Consider the following 24,474-nt stretch of genomic DNA (forward strand, 5'->3'; position numbering starts at 1 on the left):
TGTTATCTTTAATGTTTAATGTAAGCATTTGAGTGTATTCCTCTGTTGGATTTTGTGCTTGTGTCCGGATGAGACTTATAAGTGGTCTCAAACTAAGTACTTTGATAGTGTGCTCTTGGAATCTACATCTGATCCCTATTTGTTCCCAATTCCCCTATATCTTACTTTTTCTTGGGTGCTTTATTTGTAATTCTAGAACTTTTTACTATCCCAATTTCTTCCTTTTTACTGGCGCTGATATAACCTAAATGTGTTGCAAGCGCCGTAAAACCCTTAAAAACAAACAGTAGTATACCCAGGGCTACTTTTTTACCCCATGCCTTTTTATTACATTTTTCTGAGACAAATTAAAGACGTAGTATCAAAGTCAAAGCTAATGTTCTTAATTTTTACATGTTAATGGTAGTTTATTAAAACTATGCACATGCTTATTTTTAATATTTTGTTTCCAATTTTGAAAAGTAGCTCTAGGCTTGAGTTAAAGGACCCAGAAGTGATACAAAAGCTGTAAAACTAAAAAACAAATCTCTTCTTTATGTAACGAAAATAAAGTCTCAAATTGACAACTTACATGTTGTATACAATATACCCATCCCCCAAACATACGGCTGGCTTGATGACTATGCGTGAATAGAAAATATGACGATAAATCACATCTCATTGTGTTGCCGCACCATACCTGCATACTTTTACGGATCGTCCGTAATTGTTACGGAAATTAGGTTACAATTTCGGACATGCAAACATCCACTTACTAAAACAGTTATGCCACCTTATGATTTAACATTTAACCTATTCATTATTAGTCCTCTGAAGGACTGGTTACACACACACACTTCCAAGGAGTTTGTAACTGGAAGACTAGGTGTGACGTCACGACTTCTCTGCCCTATTAGCCATGCCATCCAAAGGTGTGAAAGGGGATCCCATTTGACTCGATAAAAGAATTTGTACATGTAAAGGCACATTTAATCAGTTCAACACGACACACTTGTTATTTTACAGACAGTTGTTTCAATGATATCAAATACGTAAAAGTCATACAAACAAAGAATTTGGATTTCATAAAAACATTGTAAAATTTTATTGAAAATCCAACACATCAACACATTTGTACCGTCAACTAGGGTAACGTTGCCTCTGTAAATTGTAGTTAGCCTTTTGAGTTATCTCAACCTTGTAGGTGGTGAGGGGGATCTGCTGTCATTGTCTTAGGATGAGATTACTTGGTTTTGTCCTGGCCCTGGCTGGTACCCTTGATTGAGAGGAAAATATTCAAATTAAAAGTATTAGTTTTGGGATTTGATATTTTTTCCCCTTGTACATCATCTCTCTGTTGTGTACTTTAATAGTAAATTTATAATATTTTGACTTTCTCATGTTCTTCCTTTTCACTGGCGCTGATATGGCCTAAATGTGCCGCAAACGCCGTAAAACCCTTAAATAACAAAGCACAAAAAATACCCCCCTTCCCCTTCCCCCCCCCCCCCCCCCCAAAATAAATAAATAAAACAAAAAACTCCATAAAACAAACATCAGCCATGTAGCATTTAATTTCATGTTAAAAAGGTTTTTTTTTTTTTTATCAAAGGAAATAATTGGCACAAAACTAAATATCCCCTGTTTGGTCCCAAATGAAATAAGCAAAGTGATCCTAGTTGACGGTCCCTTCTTTGACAATTAGATTGAATGATAAAAGATATGACATGTGAGCACTACAGGGTGTTGTTTATGCCGTGTCGTGTTGGGTCAATGGAATCTTCTCCCCAATCATCATCGTCAAGATAAAGATCTGAACAAGTGTGTATGAAAGGTGCCAGACAAAGCAAGAAAGAAAAATAGAAGAAAAAAAAAACCATCCCAAAAAAATCAGTCTACCTCGACTGGGGATCGAACCTCAGACCTTCTGATTACCAGTCAGACATTCTACCATTACACCACAGAGGCTCCCGTCGATCCCCAGTCGATGTAGACTGATGTTTTGGGATGGTATTTTTCTTTCTTGCTCTGTCTGGCACCTTTCCTACACACTTGTTCAGATCTTTATCTTCCACTGGGGCCTGCTCCTTAATTTCATAATTTGATATCATCATCATCATGATCCTTTCCCGTCTGCCTCTTGTATCTGCTTCATGGCATCATGCAACAAATCACACGCCTTCTTGTGTTTCTTCCAATGGCCCACCTGACATTCTCTGCAACAGAACAAATCACACACATATATATAAATACATAATAGATGGGTTTTTAAAATGTGCGGATGTATTAGACTATCTGGGTGGGTTTCCTGGCCTCCCATAGTGGGCAGGGTGGCACTTACTTTGTCTTCTACCCCTCTATAGCTGTTTTCCAATTTGCTTTGTCTTTGTCTTGGAATGAGATTACTTGGTTTTGTCCTGGCCCTGGCCGGAGTCCTTGGCTGGGAGGGAAACAGTCAAATGCATAGTTATAGTTTTGGGAGATGATATTTTTTCTCTTGTAAATCATCTCTCTGTTATGTATTATTATATTTGTTATTTTGAATATAAAATGTAGGCATTTGAGTGGGTCCTTTTTGGGTCTTGTGCTTGTGTCCGGATGAGACTTATAGGTGATCTCAAACCAAGTACATTGATGGTATGTGTCACGTTACTGTAGAACGAGCTTAAGTCTCAATGGGATATTACCTTTAGGCGACCATGAGTTGTTATTTTTCAAACCTGTTGCTATGCTATCTTGTGATGACAACGTCTCTCAGTTGTCATATGAATACTACTCACCATGGTTAGATATACCCATGGCAGGCCGCAAGACGTCACACAATGCAAGGTTGATTGTGTAATAGGTTCGGGGCCGGAAAATAGCAAGGCATAGTGCAGGCTACTGTACTGTGTAAGTCCGTGAACGGGTGACCAAATCATAGTACAGAGAAGGCAAATCTGTTACTATATGTCCCAATAAAGTATAACACAGAGAAGGCCGAAACTGTGTTTACAGGCCGGTACAGAATAAAACAAATATAACACAGGAGACCAAACACTTTGTTATAAAATATCAAAAGCTGGTCGGTCGGTGACAAATTAAAAAGCGACATATGTCGTAATATTACATCTCAATAAAAGAGTGTGATAATAAAAAGGTGCCTGTTAATAATTGAGTCGGTCAAGTCTCTATCCAGATCCAAAAGGATAGTGCTAAGTCTTGTACGTAAAACAAATTTGAGAAGCACGGTTGTTCTCAATATTTGTTGGGTCATGATCGGTATAGAGTGAAGTAGTGTCCATACTACACATCTTCACGAAAAATCAGAACAGCGCTGTTTCAAGATTAGAGAGGAGCAAACCCGAGGCGACGACAAGACAAGATTTGTTTTGTTTGTGTGTATTGTATTGTCTTTACATGTTACTGAATAGGTACGTTTTAGTTGTCAAACCTTTCATTTTAATTTTGACATTTTCTTTATCTTTTAAAATAAAGTTATAATTTAATTTAATCAGCAGACTTGTTTAATAATTTAAAGCTATACTTTTGTGGGGACCTTTTGTAATATTAAAATCATTAGTTCATTTGTGGTTGAAAATATCTTTACATTTTAATGTCATAAAATCAGTGACAGTATGCTCTTAGAATCTACATCTGATCCCTATTTGTTCCCAGTTCCCCCTTGTCTTACTTTTTCTTGGCCACTTTAATTGTAATTATATAGAATTTTACTATCTTTCTTTTTACTGGCTCTGATATGACCTAAATGTGTTGCAAGCGCCGTAAAACCCCTTTTAAAAATATGTATTAGACTATGGAATTGTTTACCGTTGGATGCAGGGAAATCTCACATCCCTGGTCTTTTTTATTGATCAGTATCACTGTGTAATCATTAACATCCTCAAGCAACGTTTATTATGTTATGACACATCTTTCACTTTCATCAATTTATTTTTTATTTTTTTATTATTCTAATTTTTTTTAAAAAATCAAATGTAGTTCAGTCCCCAAACTTGAGGTTTCTATATAATGAAGAATAAGAAGAACAAAAAACAAGAAGAAGAAGAAGTAACCTGTATATTTCATCAGGCCATGAAGTGATAATGAGTTAATTAACGTCAGTGTATCAATTATATATATAATGATGTACAAACCTTCGACAATACCATTCATTCTGACATCTTGAACATCTTTTGGTGGCGAGTTCTCCACACACGGCACATTTCGGTGGCTCCGATATCAACTCGTCCAAAACATCAAAGTTGTAGGTTGAAGCCCATCTGGTGTGACAAACATTTGAAACAATGAGAATAATATATTCATAAGGGGTGGAAAAGTTTTTACAAGATTACTGAATTAAATTAAAAAGTAATTAAAAATGAATATAACAGAGCAAAATACAAAACAGGAACGTTTCGAGCTCAAAACCCTTCTTCAGCCAACAACACAAAACATTTAAAAGATAAATACATTAAATAAATACATTACTTAAAAACCCAGATAGACTGCTGAGATAGATTTTTTATTCTCCTTTCTATGGTATTCAATCCTTTTTTTGAGCTGTTATATATTCATTTTAATTTATTACTTTTTACAGTACACAACTTCTCACAGCTTAATATCACTATGACTTGTACAAAATTAAATCCGTGAGAAAACAAATCCTCTTTTCCTGTCTTTACCTTTGAGCTTGTGCTCTGATATCGGCGTCTGTCTGATTGAATGTCGTCCTGGACTGAGACTTGGCTAGCTTTGCCCATTTGCCGTTGTATTTGTGGAGGATTTTATCTCGAATTTCAGGGACCTGTCCGAAGAAACAAATACTTTTAATTGAGAAAATTTTAAGTACGGAAGCAAGCATTAGAATTAGATAGTTATATTACTAAATTGTGTTAACTACAGTGCAAGGAAATAGATAAACTATAAAAATTAATTGTAATTAATGTCTAATAATAATCAACTTGTCAAGCTGTGGAGAAACTTGTAAGTCTCAAGAGAGTTAAATCAAAAATTAGAAAAAATAGTAATAGTAAATAGTAGTAAACAATGAATTTATATAGTGCCTAAACATCCACGTTAATCGTGCTCTGCGGCGCTTTCCATAATAAAAAAGTTTAAAAACCACAAAATTAAAAATCACAACACTACATAATAAGCATGAATACAGAAACAAAATCTAAGCAACATCTATTTCACAAAAAATAAGCCTCATGGAACAACTCTGTCTTCAGACATTTCCTGAAAGATGATAAATTTTCACAGGACTTTGTCCGAGGACTAAGTGCGTTCCATAGGCGTGGATGAAAAGCTTTTTTACAAAAAGTGGATTTTGAGGTGGTAACCTTTAGAAGTTGGGACTGAGATGATCTTAAATTTCGAGTGGGTTCATATTTTTTAATCAGTTCCTGTAAATATCCAGGTGCCAATCCATCTAGGCATCTAAAGACATAGCACAATATCTTAAATTTTATCCTAAACTTAACAGGAAGCCAGTGCAATTCCTGGAGAACTGGTGTTATATGATCTCTTTTTTTCGTTAATTTTATAAGTCTAGCCGCTTTATTTTGAATTTTTTTTGTAGTTGATGAATTAATCTACTTTGACAGCCAATAATCTAATCTGCTTGTAATAAAAGAATTAACAAGCTGATTTGTAATATCCTCATCAATAGAATGTCTGATTCTTCAAATGTTTCTAATGTGATAGTTACAACATTGACATATTTTTTTAACATGATCTTCCATGGATAACCTTTGATCTAAATACACGCCAAGATTTCTCAAACAAGAACCAGGTTTAATAGCATTTTCACCCACTAGTATCTCATTTGTAGATATTTTTGAGAGTTGATACCTATTTTCAAAAAGTATCATTTCTGTCTTGTCATCATTAAATTTAAGTTTGTTTAATTTCGTCCAATCCTTTATGTTAGCAATACAATTTCCCATAACCGATATTGATGAATCATTATTGAGTTTTGTTTACAGACCAAAAATAAAATGTAAAATTTTTATTCATTGACAGTGGGAAAGTTTCTTTAGGGCCTATTTAGAAAAAAGACTGAAATGACCCAGGTATTTCCCTCCCAACCAAGGACTACAGCCAGGGCCAGGACAAAACCAAGTAATCTCATTCCAAGACAAAGACATAAAGCAAGTTGCAAAACGAATATAGGGGGATAGAAGATACAACGAGTGACCTTCCTGCCCAGTATGGAAGCCCCACCCTTTTCAAGAAACTAAGAGGAGCAAATCAAATAAGACCTTTCACGCCATGTTACAATAAAAAAAAGTTGACACTTTAGTCACCTGTTCAAGGATGAGTTCTTTTTTGGCAGGTGGCGGTTCCATGATGGCCAGGTGTTCCAGATATCGTTGTAGATTTCCTAGCACTGGCATCTGGTCAATCAAGACTTCTGTCAGGTAAGACCTCAGCTACCCAAATGGATTGAAAGCAAGGATGATAGATTGTGAATAAAATATATTAACTCACTCAATCATAGAGATTTTTGCTACTTTTAAAAATTGAAAAAAAATGTATTTAAAATGAGCATGTACACAGATAGTTTTATTCAACTATCATTAACATGTAGAACCTAAAAACATTAACTTTGATACTACGCCTATAATTTGTCTCAGAAAAATGTAATAAATAGGCATGGGGTAAATGTAACCAGGGTAAACTACGGATACAGTCGGTGTTAGGGTTCAGTGAGTTAAGAAATAAAATAAAATTCCCTTTATTCATCCCATAGGGGAAATTTGCCTCTAGCGTCTATTCCAAGAGAAGACTGGAATAACCCAGGCATCAGCCACTGTGCAGCGCGGTGACTTGCTCAAGGCCACACTGCACAGCAGCAGGTGATCAAACTCAGTACCTTTCGGGTACAAGCAAAGACCGTATCGCTGAGCCAAGCTGCCCCTTATTAATTTTAATGAATAAAAAACTTGAGCATTTATATAGAACAACTTCCACTAAACATGCTTAAAACGCTTAGCAAATTGTCCCTAGCCATCAGCGACACATTACATAGAGGACAAGACATGACACCTGTTAGGCGATATTACAATTTTTTTTCCCTCTTAAAGGCCAGGAATACGAGTAAAAAGCCTTTTCCAATTACTCAACTATGCGCTGCTCAGAATGGACCATTCAGTCCGAAGACAAGTGTCATACTACAAGACCACATAGCTGCACATAGAATATCTAAATGAATAGATAAATAAATAAAGAAAAAAAAAGAAAAAGAAATCTATATTTTTTAAAATATATATATTTCGATGAATAAATAAATAGATCAATTACAGATCGTTGAATAAATAAACATAGATCTAGTCATTGTCATAATGAAGTGGAGCTTACATTCCTATGATCCTTTATGTTGTGTAAAAATAAAAAGACAAAAACAAAATAAACAACAAAAAAACTTGAATGATTCCTCGGAAATGCACATGAGTGTCAACAATTTCCACTCCTTGATGACAGTGAGAATTAGTAATTCACATAGTACAGTTCTGGACTGTTATTGAAATGGTCTTCAAAATAAATAAATAAATAAATAAATAAATATCAAATGGATATATAAAGATATAGATAAACAAATGCATTAATAAATAAATGAATGTATAGATAAATAATAAGAAATAAATATACAAATAAATAAATGAATAAATATATAAATAAATACATTTTAAAATTAATAAATAAATTATTAATATTGCACATTTCCAAGGATAGGTGCTTAATTTTTTAAAAAACAAAGCTTACTTTTATAATGGTGTTTTTTCTGTAATCATTCAGTTCATATTTTTCTTGGCAACTCTGTTCCATTAGAAGGTGAAATAAAGCTATCCATACCTGCAATTAGGTTTTTTAAAAAATCCAAGTTTTTAAAAATATTCAATTAAAATTAAAATAAAATAAAAATAAGGGGGAAAAAAAACAACCCAAAAATACAAAAAAGATTAAGTTTATGATAGAATCAACTTATTCATACTTTAAATCGTATCTGAGCACCTGGCTGGAAGGTGCTCGATAGAGGTAAACTGTTTTGGATGACAGGCCAATCCAAAACAAATACAAAGTCCTATGACAAAAAGAAAAAGAGTGTACACAAAAGTAGAACTTAATGAAAAATAATATAATGCCACCTCAAACAAAAAAAATACACAAAAAACCCCAAAAAACAACAGGTTGAAAAATGCAAATATTAAAGTCTTGAAATCCTACCTGACCTTCGACCTTTGTCAATTTCAAACTGTCTGTAAAACTAACTTCAATCCATTTGCTGTCGATGAACTTGTAAATTGTTCCTATAAAAATGGTAAGGAGAAAAATGATGGCTATCAATTCTGAATACAATACTGGTATATCATTTCATCTGTACAGTCTATATATCAATTCTGAATACAATACTGGTATATCATTTCATCTGTACAGTCATTGTAATCAATCTCTGCTACAATACTGGTATATATTCATTTCATCTGTACAGTCTATATATCAATTCTGAATACAATACTGGTATATCATTTCATCTGTACAGTCTATATATCAATTCTGAATACAATACTGGTATATCATTTCATCTGTACAGTCTATATATCAATTCTGTACAATACTTCGTTATATCATTTCATCTGTACATGTCTATATATCAATTCTGTCACAATACTGGTATATCATTTCATCTGTACAGTCTATATATCAATTCTGTCACAATACCGGTATATCATTTCATCTGTACAGTCTATATATCAATTCTGTCACAATACTGGTATATCATTTCATCTGTACAGTCTATATATCAATTCTGTCACAATACTGGTATATCATTTCATCTGTACAGTCTATATATCAATTCTGTCACAATACTGGTATATCATTTCATCTGTACAGTCTATTTATCAATTCTGATACAATACCGGTATATCATTTCATCTGTACAGTCTATATATCAATTCTGTACAATACTGGTATATCATTTCATCTGTACAGTCTAATATATCAATTCTGCTACAATACCGGTATATCATTTCATCTTTACAGTCTAATATATCAATTCTGTACAATACCTGGTATTATCATTTCATCTGTACAGTCTATATATTCAATTACATGGTATATCATTTCATCTGTAAGTTATATATCATTCTGTCAAACTGTACATTCATCTGTACAGTCTATTATTCTGTACAATACTGGTATATCATTTCATCTGTACAGTCTATATATCAATTCTGCTACAATACTGGTATATCATTTCATCTGTACAGTCTATATATCAATTCTGTCACAATACGGTATATCATTTCATCTGTACAGTCTATATATCAATTCTGCTACAATACTGGTATATCATTTCATCTGTACAGTCTATATATATTCAATTCTGGTAATATTCATTACGTATATCATTCTCATACTGTACATTCTAATATATCAATTCTGTCACAATACTGGTATATCATTTCATCTGTACAGTCTATATATCAATTCTGTAACAATTACTGGTATATCATTTCATCTGTACAGTCTATATATCAATTCTGTACAATACTGGTATATCATTTCATCTGTACAGTCTATATATCAATTCTGTCACAATACTGGTATATCATTTCATCTGTACAGTCTATATATCAATTCTGAATACAATACTGGTATATCATTTCATCTGTACAGTCTATATATCAATTCTGTCACAATACTGGTATATCATTTCATCTGTACAGTCTATATATCAATTCTGAATACGGGTATATCATTTCATCTGTACAGTCTATATATCAATTCTGAATACAATACTGGTATATCATTTCATCTGTACAGTCTATATATCAATTCTGCTACAATACTGGTATATCATTTCATCTGTACTGTCTATATATCAATTCTGATCAATACGGTATATCATTTCATCTGTACAGTCTATATATCAATTCTGTACAATACTGGTATATCATTTCATCTGTACAGTCTATATATCAATTCTGCTACAATACTGGTATATCATTTCATCTGTACTGTCTATATATCAATTCTGAATACAATACCGGTATATCATTTCATCTGTACAGTCTATATATCAATTCTGAATACAATACCGGTATATCATTTCATCTATACAGTCTATATATCAATTCTGCTACAATACTGGTATATCATTTCATCTGTACAGTCTATATATCAATTCTGAATACTGGTATATCATTTCATCTGTACAGTCTATATATCAATTCTGTCACAATACTGGTATATCATTTCATCTGTACAGTCTATATATCAATTCTGAATACAATACTGGTATATCATTTCATCTGTACAGTCTATATATCAATTCTGAATACAATACCGGTATATCATTTCATCTGTACAGTCTATATATCAATTCTGCTACAATACTGGTATATCATTTCATCTGTACAGTCTATATATCAATTCTGAATACAATACTGGTATATCATTTCATCTGTACAGTCTATATATCAATTCTGAATACAATACCGGTATATTCATTTTCATCTGTACATCTATATATATCTATCTGAATACAATACTGGTATATCATTTCATCTGTACAGTCTATATATCAATTCTGAATACAATACTGGTATATCATTTCATCTGTACAGTCTATATATCAATTCTGAATCATACATGTAATATATTCATTTCATCTGTACAGTCTATATATCAATTCTGTACAATACTGGTATATCATTTCATCTGTACAGTCTATATATCAATTCTGAATACATACGGTATATCATTTCATCTGTACAGTCTATATATCAATTCTGATACATACGTATATTTTCTCGTACAGTCTTATATCAATTCTGTCAATACGGTATATCATTCATCTGTACAGTCTATATATCAATTCTGCTACAATACTGGTATATCATTTCATCTGTACGTCTATATATCAATTCTGATACAATACGGTATATCATTTCATCTGTACAGTCTATATATCAATTCTGTCAATACAATATGGTATATCATTTCATCTGTACAGTCTATATATCAATTCTGTCACAATACTGGTATATTCATTTCATCTGTACAGTCTATATATCAATTCTGAATACAATACCGGTATATCATTTCATCTGTACAGTCTATATATCAATTCTGTCACAATACTGGTATATCATTTCATCTGTACTGTCTATATATCAATTCTGAATACAATACCGGTATATCATTTCATCTGTACAGTCTATATATCAATTCTGTCACAATACTGGTATATCATTTCATCTGTACAGTCTATATATCAATTCTGCTACAATACGGTATATCATTTCATCTGTACAGTCTATATATCAATTCTGTCACAATACTGGTATATCATTTCATCTGTACAGTCTATATATCAATTCTGTACAATACTGGTATATCATTTCATCTGTACAGTCTATATATCAATTCTGTACAATACTGGTATATCATTTCATCTGTACAGTCTATATATCAATTCTGTCACAATACTGGTATATCATTTCATCTGTACAGTCTATATATCAATTCTGATACAATACTGGTATATCATTTCATCTGTACAGTCTATATATCAATTCTGTACAATACTGGTATATCATTTCATCTGTACAGTCTATATATCAATTCTGTCACAATACTGGTATATCATTTCATCTGTACAGTCTATATATCAATTCTGATACAATACTGGTATATCATTTCATCTGTACAGTCTATATATCAATTCTGTACAATACTGGGTATATCATTTCATCTGTACAGTCTATATATCAATTCTGTACAATACTGGTATATCATTTCATCTGTACAGTCTATATATCAATTCTGTCACAATACTGGTATATCATTTCATCTGTACAGTCTATATATCAATTCTGTACAATACTGGTATATCATTTCATCTGTACAGTCTATATATCAATTCTGTACAATACGGTATATCATTTCATCTGTACAGTCTATATATCAATTCTGTCACAATACTGGTATATCATTTCATCTGTACAGTCTATATATCAATTCTGATACAATACTGGTATATCATTTCATCTGTACAGTCTATATATCAATTCTGATACATACTGGTATATCATTTCATCTGTACAGTCTATATATCAATTCTGCTACAATACTGGTATATTCATTTCATCTGTACAGTCAATATCAATTCTGTCACAATACTGGTATAATCATCTTATCTGTACAGTCTTATATATCAATTCTGACACATACTGGTATATCATTTCATCTGTACAGTCTATATATCAATTCTGCATACAATACTGGTATATCATTTCATCTGTACAGTCTATATATCAATTCTTACAATACTGGTATATCATTTTCATCTGTACAGTCTATATATCAATTCTGTACATACGGTATATCATTCATCTGTACAGTCTATATATCAATTCTCTACATAGGTATATCATTTCATCTGTACATCTATATATCAATTCTGTACATACGGTATATCATTTCATCGTACAGTCTATATATTCAATTCTGCTACAATACCGTTATATCATTTCATCTGTACAGTCTATATACAATCTGTACAATACGGTATATCATTTCATCTGTACAGTCCTATATATCAATTCTGCTACAATACCGTATATCATTTCATCTGTACATCTATATATCAATTCTACTACAATACTGGTATATCATTTCATCATATATAATCTACAATAGTATCATTCTCTCGTCATAAAATCTTACAATACGTATATCATTATTTACATATATATCAATTCTACAATACGTATAATTCATCTGTACAGTCTATATATCAATTTCTGCAATATATACGGTATATCATTTCATCTGTACAGTCTATATATCAATTCTGCTACAATACTGGTATATCATTTCATCTGTACAGTCTATATATCAATTCTGCTACAATACTGGTATATCATTTCATCTGTACAGTCTATATATCAATTCTGCTACAATACTGGTATATCATTTCATCTGTACAGTCTATATATTCAATTCTGTACAATACTGCGTTATATCATTTCATCTGTTACATCTACTATATATCAATTCTGTACAATACTGGTATATCATTTCATCTGTACAGTCTATATATCAATTCTGAATACAATACTGGTATATCATTTCATCTGTACAGTCTATATATCAATTCTGTCACAATACGGTATATCATTTCATCTGTACAGTCTATATATCAATTCTGCTACAATACGGTATATCATTTCATCTGTACAGTCTATATATCAATTCTGCTACAATACGGTATATCATTTCATCTGTACAGTCTATATATCAATTCTGCTACAAATACGGTATATCATTTCATCTGTACAGTCTATATATCAATTCTGTATACAATACGGTATATATCATTTCATCTGTACAGTCTATATATCAATTCTGCTACAATACCGGTATATCATTTCATCTGTACAGTCTATATATCAATTCTCTGACAATACGGGTATATCATTTCATCTGTACAGTCTATATATCAATTCTGCTACAATACCGGTATATCATTTCATCTGTACAGTCTATATATCAATTCTGAATACGGGTATATCATTTCATCTGTACAGTCTATATATCAATTCTGCTACAATACCTGTATATCATTTCATCTGTACAGTCTATATATCAATTCTGTACAATACCGGTATATCATTTCATCTGTACAGTCTATATATCAATTCTGCTACAATACCGGTATATCATTTCATCTGTACAGTCTATATATCAATTCTGAATACGGGTATATCATTTCATCTGTACAGTCTATATATCAATTCTGCACAATACGGTATATCATTTCATCTGTACAGTCTATATATCAATTCTGCTACAATACCGGTATATCATTTCATCTGTACAGTCTATATATCAATTCTGCACATACGGTATATCATTTCATCTGTACAGTCTATATATCAATTCTGAATACGTATACATTCATGTACAGCTAATATCATTCTACAATACGTATACATTTCATCGTACAGTCTATATATCAATTCTGTACAATACTGGTATATCATTTCATCTGTACAGTCTATATATCAATTCTGCTACAATACCGGTATATCATTTCATCTGTACAGTCTATATATCAATTCTGCTACAATACCGGTATATCATTTCATCTGTACAGTCTATATATCAATTCTGTCACAATACGGTATCATTATCGTACAGTCTTACAATTCGACATCTGTTAACACATTGTACTCTATAATCAATCCTACAATACGGTATATCAATTTCATCTGTACAGTCTATATATATCAAATCTGATATACGGTAATCATTACATTCTGTACAGTCATATATCAATCTGTACGTATATCATTTCATCTCACAGTACTATAAATCAATTCTTCATACATCCGTATACATTTCATTCGTACAGTCTATATATTCAATTCTGACAAAACTGGTATATCATTCATCTGTACCTATATTCATTTGTAAATCGTGTAATATCTTACTGTACGCCTATATACAATTCTGTACAATACGGTATATCATTTCATCTGTACATCTATAATCAATTCTGTACAATACTGGTATATCATTTCATCTGTACAGTCTATATATCAATTCTGCAAATACGGTATTATCATTTCATCTGTACAGTCTAAATCAATTCTGTACAATACCGTATATCATTCATCTTGACAGTCATAATACAATTCTGCTCACAATACTGGTATAATCATTTCATCTGTACATCTAATATCAATTCTGCACATACGGTATAGTCATTCACGATACAGTCTATATATCAATTCTGAATACAACCAGTAATATTCGAATATCATTACTGTCACAGTCTATATATCAATTCTGACAATACGTATATCATTCATCTGTACAGTACTATATCCAAGTTCTAACATAACGGTATACATTCATCTGTACAGTCTAATATCAATTCTGTTCACAATACGTATATCATTCATCGTACAGTCTATATATCAATCTGAATACGTATATCATTTCATCGTACAGTCTATAATCAATTCCTGAATCTATACCAAATACGTATATCATTCATCTGTACAACTATAATCAATTCTGACAACTGGTATATCTTTCATCTGTACAGTATCTACAATTCGCAAATCGATTCATCTGTATCAGATCTAATATCAACTTAAACGGTATATCAATCAATCTGTAACAGTCTATTATCAATATCATAAATTGAATATGGTATTAGATCATTTATCATTACATGTCCTTATTATTTCACACAGTCACACACATGAAACGGCGTTATCATTTCATCTACAGTCGTATAACATTCTGTACAATACCGGTATATCATTTCATCTGTACAAGTCTATAACCAATCCATCTTATAATAGAATATATATTAATTAATCATTACTAGACATATACAGTAGTATCCAATTTTCATTATTCACAGCCAATAAGCAATTCAATACCAATACATTGCTTAGACATCCTATTGAGGTACAACTTTTCTTACATATCCAACTGGTACTATTCAACCGATTTGATGCTGTACAGTGTAATTCATTCCCGACACAAAATAGGAATAATTTCATGTCACAGTCTAATATAATTCCCTACCACCACTGTACTATGCATTACATCTTGACTTTTTACTGCATAAACATTCTTTCTCATGGTTATACACATCTGACAGTCCTACATACCAATTCACTGACTGGTACAGGGGTTCAATACAAAAAATCATCTGTACAACAATGAAACATTCCTTTCTTGTGAAATGTACCTACAATGCTATTGGTCCAAAACAACATCAGATGGTATATGAACCCCAAGTAAATTTCCTCGAAGTTCCTATTAACCCTTCGTCCAATACTGGTTTCTTAACTTTAACACAAATATAATTCGATTTGTGAAGTACATTTCATCAGTCTAACAAACCCACTTACCCAACACTCATGACCATATACCTTGTTCCAATTGCAGCAATCTTAGACTGAGCTTTCAGGAGCCCCATAAAAAAAACTTCCCTGAAATCTTAGTACCAAAAAAATACAAAAAAAACAAAAAGCAACAACTAAAAAACAACACTTACCATCTTTCCTTTTGGTCCAGGGCGGAGACTCTACCAACTGTACCAGCAAAATGGGAATGTCATGCGTATTCAGGATCCTAGTGACCACACTCAGTGACACACTGGAATAGAATCAACTTGTAAATCTCTCTCTCCCACAATGAAGAGGTCATAAATGAATATGGTATTAGGGGGAATGCGTTTATCACGGATTATGTCCCTTACTTGTTTCCAACACAGTGAACAGCACACATGTAAACGGCTATGTGGTCTAGTGGTATAACACTCACTTTCGGATTGGAAGATCCTGGGTTCAAGCCTTGCTCGATGCATAGTTGAGTCCTCGGAGAAGGCTGTTTACTCACATTCTCTCACCTTACTCATGTGTAAAATGAGTACCTGGCTGCTAACAGCGTTGTCTCTATCCGAAAAAAATTGTAATATCGCCTAATAGGCGTCATGTCCAGTCCTAAAAGTTAAATGTTGCTGTTGGCCAGTGATCCCTTGTAAAGCTTTTTGAGCACATTAGTAAATTTTGTCCTATATAAAAGCTCAATTTTAAATATTTTTTAAAAACACTATTTTTGGATGGTTCAATGGGTTTTACGAGTGAACAAAATCCACAAAACCACACAATTTATAGAAACAACAAGCCTCAATACTGAGGTACCAGTCCATGTGGACAGGTCTTTGTAATGTTTCTTTGTCCACCAATCAAGGGACTGAATTGTGGGTAGATAATGCATTCACTCAATAGAACTGAATAGCTTAATTCCACAAAGCTTAGAACTGGTTGTTTCAACATTCATCAGACGAATCTTAAAGCGATGCATTCATGTGAAAACTACTCCTAACTTGCTATTAACAAAGTCATTTTATTATTTATCAACAAAACACGATGAATGAAACACTAAGGACAAATGAGACATGTGTGCAACACCATTATTCGTTTGTTACATTATCGTTTATTTGTCACATCAGGTTGGACGCCATTCACATATATATAATTCGTCCTTAGTATTTCATTCATCGTGTTTTGTTTATAAAGGGGAAACCCAAAAAACGTCCACAGTATCTGTCTTCGTCTATTAAATTAAAGTTTACAATTCAATACTTATCTTCATTTTTACCTTCGAGCTTCAAGCAGCAACATTTTCATCATGATCTTTATAGCTCATATAATTCTTATTAATATCATTTTCATTATTATTATTATTATTATTATTATTATTATTATCATCATTATTATCCAATTATAATAAAGAGAGTTCCAAGTAGACCTTTCTTCTATTTCTCCTCCATCTTTAGCATAAATAGTAGATAAATTAAACCGTGAAAGTTTAAATACAATACAGAACATTGAGAGAGAAAAAAATATGGAGTGAGAACGCTATTTGTTAACACTATTCAATTTCCCATTTCCTTTCACCATTAACTCACTCAACCCTAACACCGACTATATCCGTAGTTTACGCGGGTTACTTTTACCCATGCCTATTTATTACATTTTTCTGAGACAAATTATAGGCGTAGTATCAAAGCTAATGTTATTAGTTTTTACATATTAATGGTGGTTGAATAAAACTATCTATGTATATGCTCATTTTAAATACATTTTTTCCAATTTTGAAAAGTAGCAAAACTCTCTAGAATCGAGTGAGTTAAATGCCTACCTGTCCAAATGGTCTGTGACATATCTCAGTAATGACAAGGCTTTGATACTGATTTCAAACTGTAAACTTTTGTCTTGTTTTTCAAGCTCCTGAAAAATATAACAATATATAGAAAATAAATAGAAAATAAAAATAGATAAAATTACCTTCATTCATTCTTGTGGATGCTGAATTATCCATATTGCTTCGTGGAATACTTATATGACATCATCTTAAGATACTAATGTGACATCATCTTAATATACTTATGTGACATAATCTTAAGATATTTATGTGACATCATCTTGCATCATCTTAAGATACTTATGTGACATCATCATAAGACACTTATGTGACATCATCTTAAGATACTTATGTGACATCATCTTAAGATACATCATTTGTGTGATTTTGTCTAGCGATGTAACCATCTGTAGGTTGAAAGTTCAAGTCTCAATGTGGGCGACACAAGGTTGATTCCTTGACTAGTTACTCACATTTTCTCACCGTACTCAGGTGTAAAAATGTTTATCGGTATTGGTGCCGTACGATGTTACATATACCAATTTGGCTTTGATGATACGGTAGCCCGAGACATTTCCACTTTAAAGATGGAATTGATACCAAGGAGTCATCCATGATTTTTAAAAACAAAAAAACATGTACACCCTTTTGTATGGCATTGTTAGGCAATGTCTTGAAAGAATATAGATAATTCATTAAACAAACGTTTGGTGTCAACAGGAAATACCTATGTGGTCCAAAGTGAGCAAATTGGAAGTTAATAATCTTGCCCAAGGAAAAAAAAACCTAGAAAAAGCCTGGAATGGAGCTCGAATCCATGCCCTAACCACTCACACATCTTGCCCCCCCCCCCCCCCCCCCCCAAAAAAAAAAAGAAAAATTTAAAGCATCTGTTAAATGAGAGAATTTGTAGAAGACAGTAGAGGGGTAGAGAAAGAATAGATTGTACCTCCATGTTACTGGAAGACTGTGTAATTTCTGTGTGGTTTGTAGGCAGGAATTCTTCCTCGTCTTCACTGGCACCTCTGGACCGAAAAAGGAAACAATTAGAAACCTTTGATTTCAAAGAGTTGTGATATCTATTTTAAACTTTAACTTTAAAACAAAACAAAAAAATAAAAACAAAAAAACAAAAACATGAGCTTTTATATAGCGCAATCTCCAGTAAATGTGCTCAAAGCGCTTAACAAAGGGTCCCTAATTAACAGAATCATGTAACACGTAGAACGAGACATGACGCCTGTTAGGCAATATTACAATTTTTTCAGACAGAGACAACGCTGTTAACAGCCAGGTACTCATTTTACACCTGAGTATGGTGAGAGAATGTGAGTAAAAAGCCTTTTCCAAGGACTCAACTATGCGCTTTGTGAGGCTCGAACCAAAGATTAGAACCGATTAGAAGCTGTGGATTGTAAAAAGTAATGAACAAAAATAAGTACAACAGCTTGGGAAAAGAACAAACTACCAAACACGGAAAGAAAAATGAAATTTAAAAAACATCCCAAAAATTCAGCCTGTGTCAACTGGGGATCGAACTTCAGACCTCTTGATTACAGGTAATCAGGAGGTTTGAGTTCCAATCCCCAGTCAAGGCAGGCCAATTTTTTGGGATGTTTTTTTTTTTCTTGCCTTTTTCTTTCTTGCTTTGTCTGGCACTGTTTCATACACACCGTTTCAGATTTTTATTTTACACCAGTGCCTGCTCCCCAATTTTAGTCACTTTTTTACATCCAGTTTATTCTAAAAAATATACCAGATTGATGCCTTGGGCGACATATTACATTGTGCCTAAACTATAACTTTTAGAAATTAGCAAATGTACAAAGCCTTAGAGTGACATGAAGGAGCAGGCACTGATGTCGTACAGGATGTCTGAGGTTCGATCCTCGGTCCATGCAGGCTGATTATTTGGGATGTTTTTTGTTTTTTTTGTATTTTTCTTTCTTGCTTTGTCTGGCACTGTTTCACACACACACACACACACACACACACACACACACACACACACACACACACACTTTTTCAGATCTCTATCATATAAAGCCTCACTTTGCAGCCAAATAGGAAAGTTTCCTATAGCAGTAGTCAACCAAGTCAAGAATGTAATCCTCGGCAACTTCACATGTTTCTTTGTAGAACATCATCGTCTCCAAAAGATTAATAACCGTAGCCTCGTGGTAAAGCTGGCAATGAATAGAAAAATAATACATTTTAAAACAATAACAACAAATCTGGCCGAAGTGTAGAGTTTAAAGCAAGCTATAGGTCTCATGGCTCAAAAAGACTATTTGTCGTTTAGTGACACTCTTTGGACTGACAAATCCCTGCTTCTAGTCTCTATTTGAGTGGTGGGGGGGGGGGGGGGGGGAGGAGTAAGGGAAGGAGAAAGCCTGATGAGAAATAAATATGAATTTTGAGTTTTTCTCAATTCAAGCAATTGCATTGATTCTCCCCCATGACAAATGGAAATTCACCCGAAGTTTCATATATTATTGTTATCGATATATCCAATTGAGAAATAAGGGAAGCAGGCACCAGTGTAAGATAAAGATCTGAACAAGTGTGTATGAAATGGTGCTAGACAAAGCAAGAAAGAAAAATACAATAAAAAAAATAATCCCCCAAAAATTAGTCTGCCTCAGGTGTAATGGTAGCACATCTGACCGTTAATCAGAAGGTCTGAGATTCTGTCCCCAGTTGAGACAGACTGAATTTTTAGGATGTTTTTTTTTTCTTGTGTTTTTCTTTCTTGCTTTGTCTGGCACCGTTTCATACACATCTGTTCAGATATTGATGGTTATAAAATCAATTCTAGCACGTTATGGTCTAAAAGAGATATTAGAATATTATCTCATCCCCTAACGTAGTTTCGAGTTGTCCTCAACTTTGGTCACGTGCCTAAATCACAGACCTAATTTTGCTTTGTCTTTAGGCAGTCCCCGTTTTAGTCAAGTGAGAGTGAAGACGTATGAGTGGAAATGGAGATGGTCAACTGGGTGCTGTAATATTCAAAATTTAACATTGTGTTTATGTGTTTGTAAGTCTGGTAGTGTAAGTATCATTCGGAATAAATGTTTAATTGTTTTACATGTCTCATTCTACACGTTAAGTGTTGCTGTTGGTCAGGGACCCTTTGTAAAGCGCTTTGAGAACATTTAGTGGATACTGCGCTATATAAAAGCTCTAATTTAAAAAATTTAATTTGTTTAGTTATTTATTTTGCTAAATTTAATATCATGTCCATCTTATCTACTGCATATTCCTTGGGGTGCACATATGGAAGTTGTACCATCAAGCCAACTCCTCGCCTTCTGTCTATCTATCTTTCTCTTCTTCTCTCCATCTTGGCTCATCATAATCTAACGAGGTGCCTTGAGCGTTTTTGTCTGTGGGACCTATCTAAGTTACGGGCCGTATTTGTCTGCTGGCTTTTGACAAAGCAGTTATCTTAAACACCACTCTATAAATATAACAACCCATCACATCTGGCACCCAATAAGGGACCTTTTTCTTTTTTCATAGACTTTACAGATGCTTTTTCTTGTTAATTTTAAAACCTCTTTTCTCAATTCTAAAATAAAATAAAAGTTTCGTACCCTCCGTAAATTTTATAGCTCTTTTACTCATTTGTTAAAACTAATACCTAGTAATGTGTTAAGTGAATAATATTTCATTCCGACATAATACCAGTTTGAAATAATGGGTCATGGTTGACCGACTCACCACCATGTAAATTGGGAAAGTACTCTTTGGCTTGAAGTCCATGTCAACCAGTTCTGGAAAAACATACTGCTTCCAAATTTCTGTTGTGAGGAGGTCTTGTATGAGAAGAGGAATCTGGGTGAAAGAGGAAGACATTAACTGTGTAACACAATAAGCAGAAAATCAGTATATTCTAAAATTTGGAATAGAAATTTTGTGAAACGAGGCAACATGTCGAGAGGACTACAAGGGAAAGAAGAATTTGTATATGAACCCATAAATTGTTAAGTTAAGAGTCACCCATTAGGAAGAATTTGTATGGAACACCATTCCCCAGAGCATCCGGGAGTCCAAATCATTGTCTGTGTTCAAGAAATCTTTGAAAACATTTCTTTTTTGATGTCATGTATTTTCTTTAAAATTATTAATTGTGTTGATGTAAAGCACTAAGAGCCTCATAGCTGAGAATACTGTGGGCTCTATAAGAGTCTATTATTATTATTACTGCAGTCCAAGCCAGTTTTGGGGACGGCACTTTATTGGGCCGATTCTTTGGGAATGGAATTTTTTTCTATATAAGAAGTCATACACTTTCCAATTCCCAACCGCTTAATTAGGATGGCCCGCTGCTTAATGGGGATGACATTTGATAATGACTCTCCCCTTAAAAGAGTTTTTTCACTGTCTTCAATCCTTTAAAATGATGGTTCATAAAAATGCAAATTAGTCTAATGGAATGGCCAATCAGGTTATTGGTCATACTGTTGATCACAGAGGTGTAAATTATAGAATTTACCCGTATTCTCTGTTAGTGTCTATCAAGACAGCCAATCGGGTGTTTGGACGAACTGTTTGTCATAGTCATCACAGAGATGTGAACAATAGAATTTACCTTTATCCCTTGTCTGTGTCATCGACCGCCATCATCACGTTCATGGTCATTGGTCAACTGACCAATGGTGCGGTGGGTAATAAGCATAGCACACAAGAGATGGGGGCTAAGGTAATGAGTGATGGATTTGTTTGTTCAAGGCTGTCACCACCAAATAGTTTGTCATAGATCTTAGAAATTTTGACACATCAAAGCCAATTGGTTATAAAGTATTTTTGCCAAATGTTAAGGGTCTAATCAAATATCTTTGAAATCATAAGGAAAATTGCAAAACTTTCCAACCCACCCTCGTAAAAAGGCATCCATGTCAATAGATTGACAGGCATAGCAACAACAGGTCAATGGAAAAACCATCAAATGTCTTGCAGTGAAAACTACTGAAAATTCTCATTCCACTTTAGGATGATTGCAGACTAGAACAGACTTCCTGAAGATATCACATCAGCTCCAAACTTGGGAAGTTTCACACATCTCCTCTCTCATGTCACGTCATCAATATGGTGAACATAGAACATGTTTTCCAGCCAGAGGACATCAATCAGGATAAGCTACCTTTTTTAATATTATTTTTTAAATACAGATTTATCTACTAATAGGAATTTACCACAATGTTATAGTCTAAATACATTTATGTTTTGGTAGAAGAAGATGGAAAAGAAGAAGAAGAAGAAGAAGAAGAAGAAGAAGAAGAAGAAGAAGAAGAAGAAGAAGAAGAAGAAGAAGAAGAAGAAGAAGAAGAAGAAGAAGAAGACAAGAAGAAGAAGAAGACAAGAAGAAGAAGAAGAAGAAGAAGAAGAAGAAGAAGAAGAAGAAGAAGAAGAAGAGGAGGAGGAGGACGAGGGTTAAAGGAAGGAGGAGGAAGGAGGTGGAGGTCTGAGACATTGATGTATAAAAACTACAAAATAAAACTCACACCATACAGTGCTGGGTGGTTATTGAAGTGGTCATCAAGATTGTTCTTAAAATTATAAACAGATTTTGAATTAACCACATATCCTGGTAGATTGTTCAACATATCAATTGCTTTTTAGGTAAAGAAAATTTTACGTAATCTAATCTAGATCTGGGCTTGATCCATTTGAACGAGTGGTTTCTTGGTTCATTTTGGCATACATAGAATATTCCAGATGATTTATTTTCTTGATGTAAAAACCATGGAATATTTTGAGTGTTTCAATTGAGTCTCCTCGAATTTTTCTGAACTGAAGTGTTGGTAGACTTAGTTCTTTTTCTTTATCTATAAAATATCATTTATTATAAATGATGATGTGAATTACCTTTCCACATGAGATGAAATATTCTTTGACAAACTCATCTTCTTTTGCAGCCGCATTGACAACAGCTTGCATGTTCAGCTTCTCCAAATGTTCGTGTTGCTGATGCCATCTGTGAAAAGACACCCATCATAGTCTTTGAAATAATAGAAAGTTGGGCACAAACATTAAGTTATATATACATTTAAAAAAAAACCCAAACAAATCCAGATTGTCTATGAAAAAATATACCCCAAAAAATAATTAAAATTTTAAAAAAATAATCAAAAATAAATTTTAAAAATAATTGTTCTGATTCTCTCCTCTCCTCCTCCTTCTTTTCCCCCTCTTCTCCTCCTCTTTCTACTGCCTTTCCTCTTCTCCTCCTCCTCCTCTTCTTTACTTCTTCTTCTTATCCTTCCACAACTTTTTATTCAACCAACTTACTTAGTTAAACTGAGTATATATTATTAATATCGATGCACTGTGTTTATAAACAAATATAAAAAAAGAAGTACACAACATAATCAAATCCAAGAAAAAAGTAAGGAAGCAGAAAAAAAGATAAAACATAGCAAACAAAAAATAATTTAAGAAAAAATAGAAAGAACGAAACAAACAAACAAAAAACAATTATTTTTTTTAAAAGAAAAGAAAAGAAGAAAGATTAAAGCAATAACCGAAACAATAAACTATTGAGACTTCTGATAAGACATCTCTGTTGTAAATTATTTTACGTCACGCAGTCTAAAGGTAATCTGGTATTTTCTTTGAGAAAAAACACACATTTTTGATATAATTTGGCACCCTCAGTTTTCTTTCAAGAAGTGAAAAGCAGTTGGCGATTAGTTATCAATTTTAAAGTAGAATACATTGAAAAAAGTACCCGCAAGACTGATACGACATGAAAATGTA

The 24,474-nt window shown here is 33.1% G+C and overlaps 1 protein-coding gene across 1 annotated transcript in view; it reads right to left on the reverse strand.

Annotated features, from left to right (window-relative positions):
• Positions 1-1,952: 1,952 nt before the first annotated feature.
• Positions 1,953-24,474, reverse strand: part of LOC144974727 (zinc finger MYND domain-containing protein 10-like) — a 22,831-nt gene continuing 309 nt past the window's right edge. The window contains exons 2-13 of the mRNA XM_078917916.1: positions 23,584-23,692; positions 21,436-21,549; positions 19,762-19,895; positions 18,659-18,734; positions 17,707-17,795; positions 16,055-16,155; positions 8,191-8,273; positions 7,729-7,818; positions 6,270-6,395; positions 4,644-4,765; positions 4,116-4,241; positions 1,953-2,195 (exon numbers count right to left, since the gene is read on the reverse strand). Of these exons, the coding sequence (XP_078774042.1) occupies positions 2,096-2,195; positions 4,116-4,241; positions 4,644-4,765; positions 6,270-6,395; positions 7,729-7,818; positions 8,191-8,273; positions 16,055-16,155; positions 17,707-17,795; positions 18,659-18,734; positions 19,762-19,895; positions 21,436-21,549; positions 23,584-23,692 (1,270 nt within the window). The 3' untranslated portion in view covers positions 1,953-2,095. The remainder of the gene's footprint in view (positions 2,196-4,115; positions 4,242-4,643; positions 4,766-6,269; positions 6,396-7,728; positions 7,819-8,190; positions 8,274-16,054; positions 16,156-17,706; positions 17,796-18,658; positions 18,735-19,761; positions 19,896-21,435; positions 21,550-23,583; positions 23,693-24,474) is intronic.

This window comes from Berghia stephanieae, chromosome 6, assembly GCF_034508935.2.
Source record: "Berghia stephanieae isolate SIO BIC M18660-M18661 chromosome 6, UCSD_Bste_1.3, whole genome shotgun sequence".
Lineage (NCBI taxonomy): Eukaryota > Metazoa > Mollusca > Gastropoda > Nudibranchia > Aeolidiidae > Berghia > Berghia stephanieae.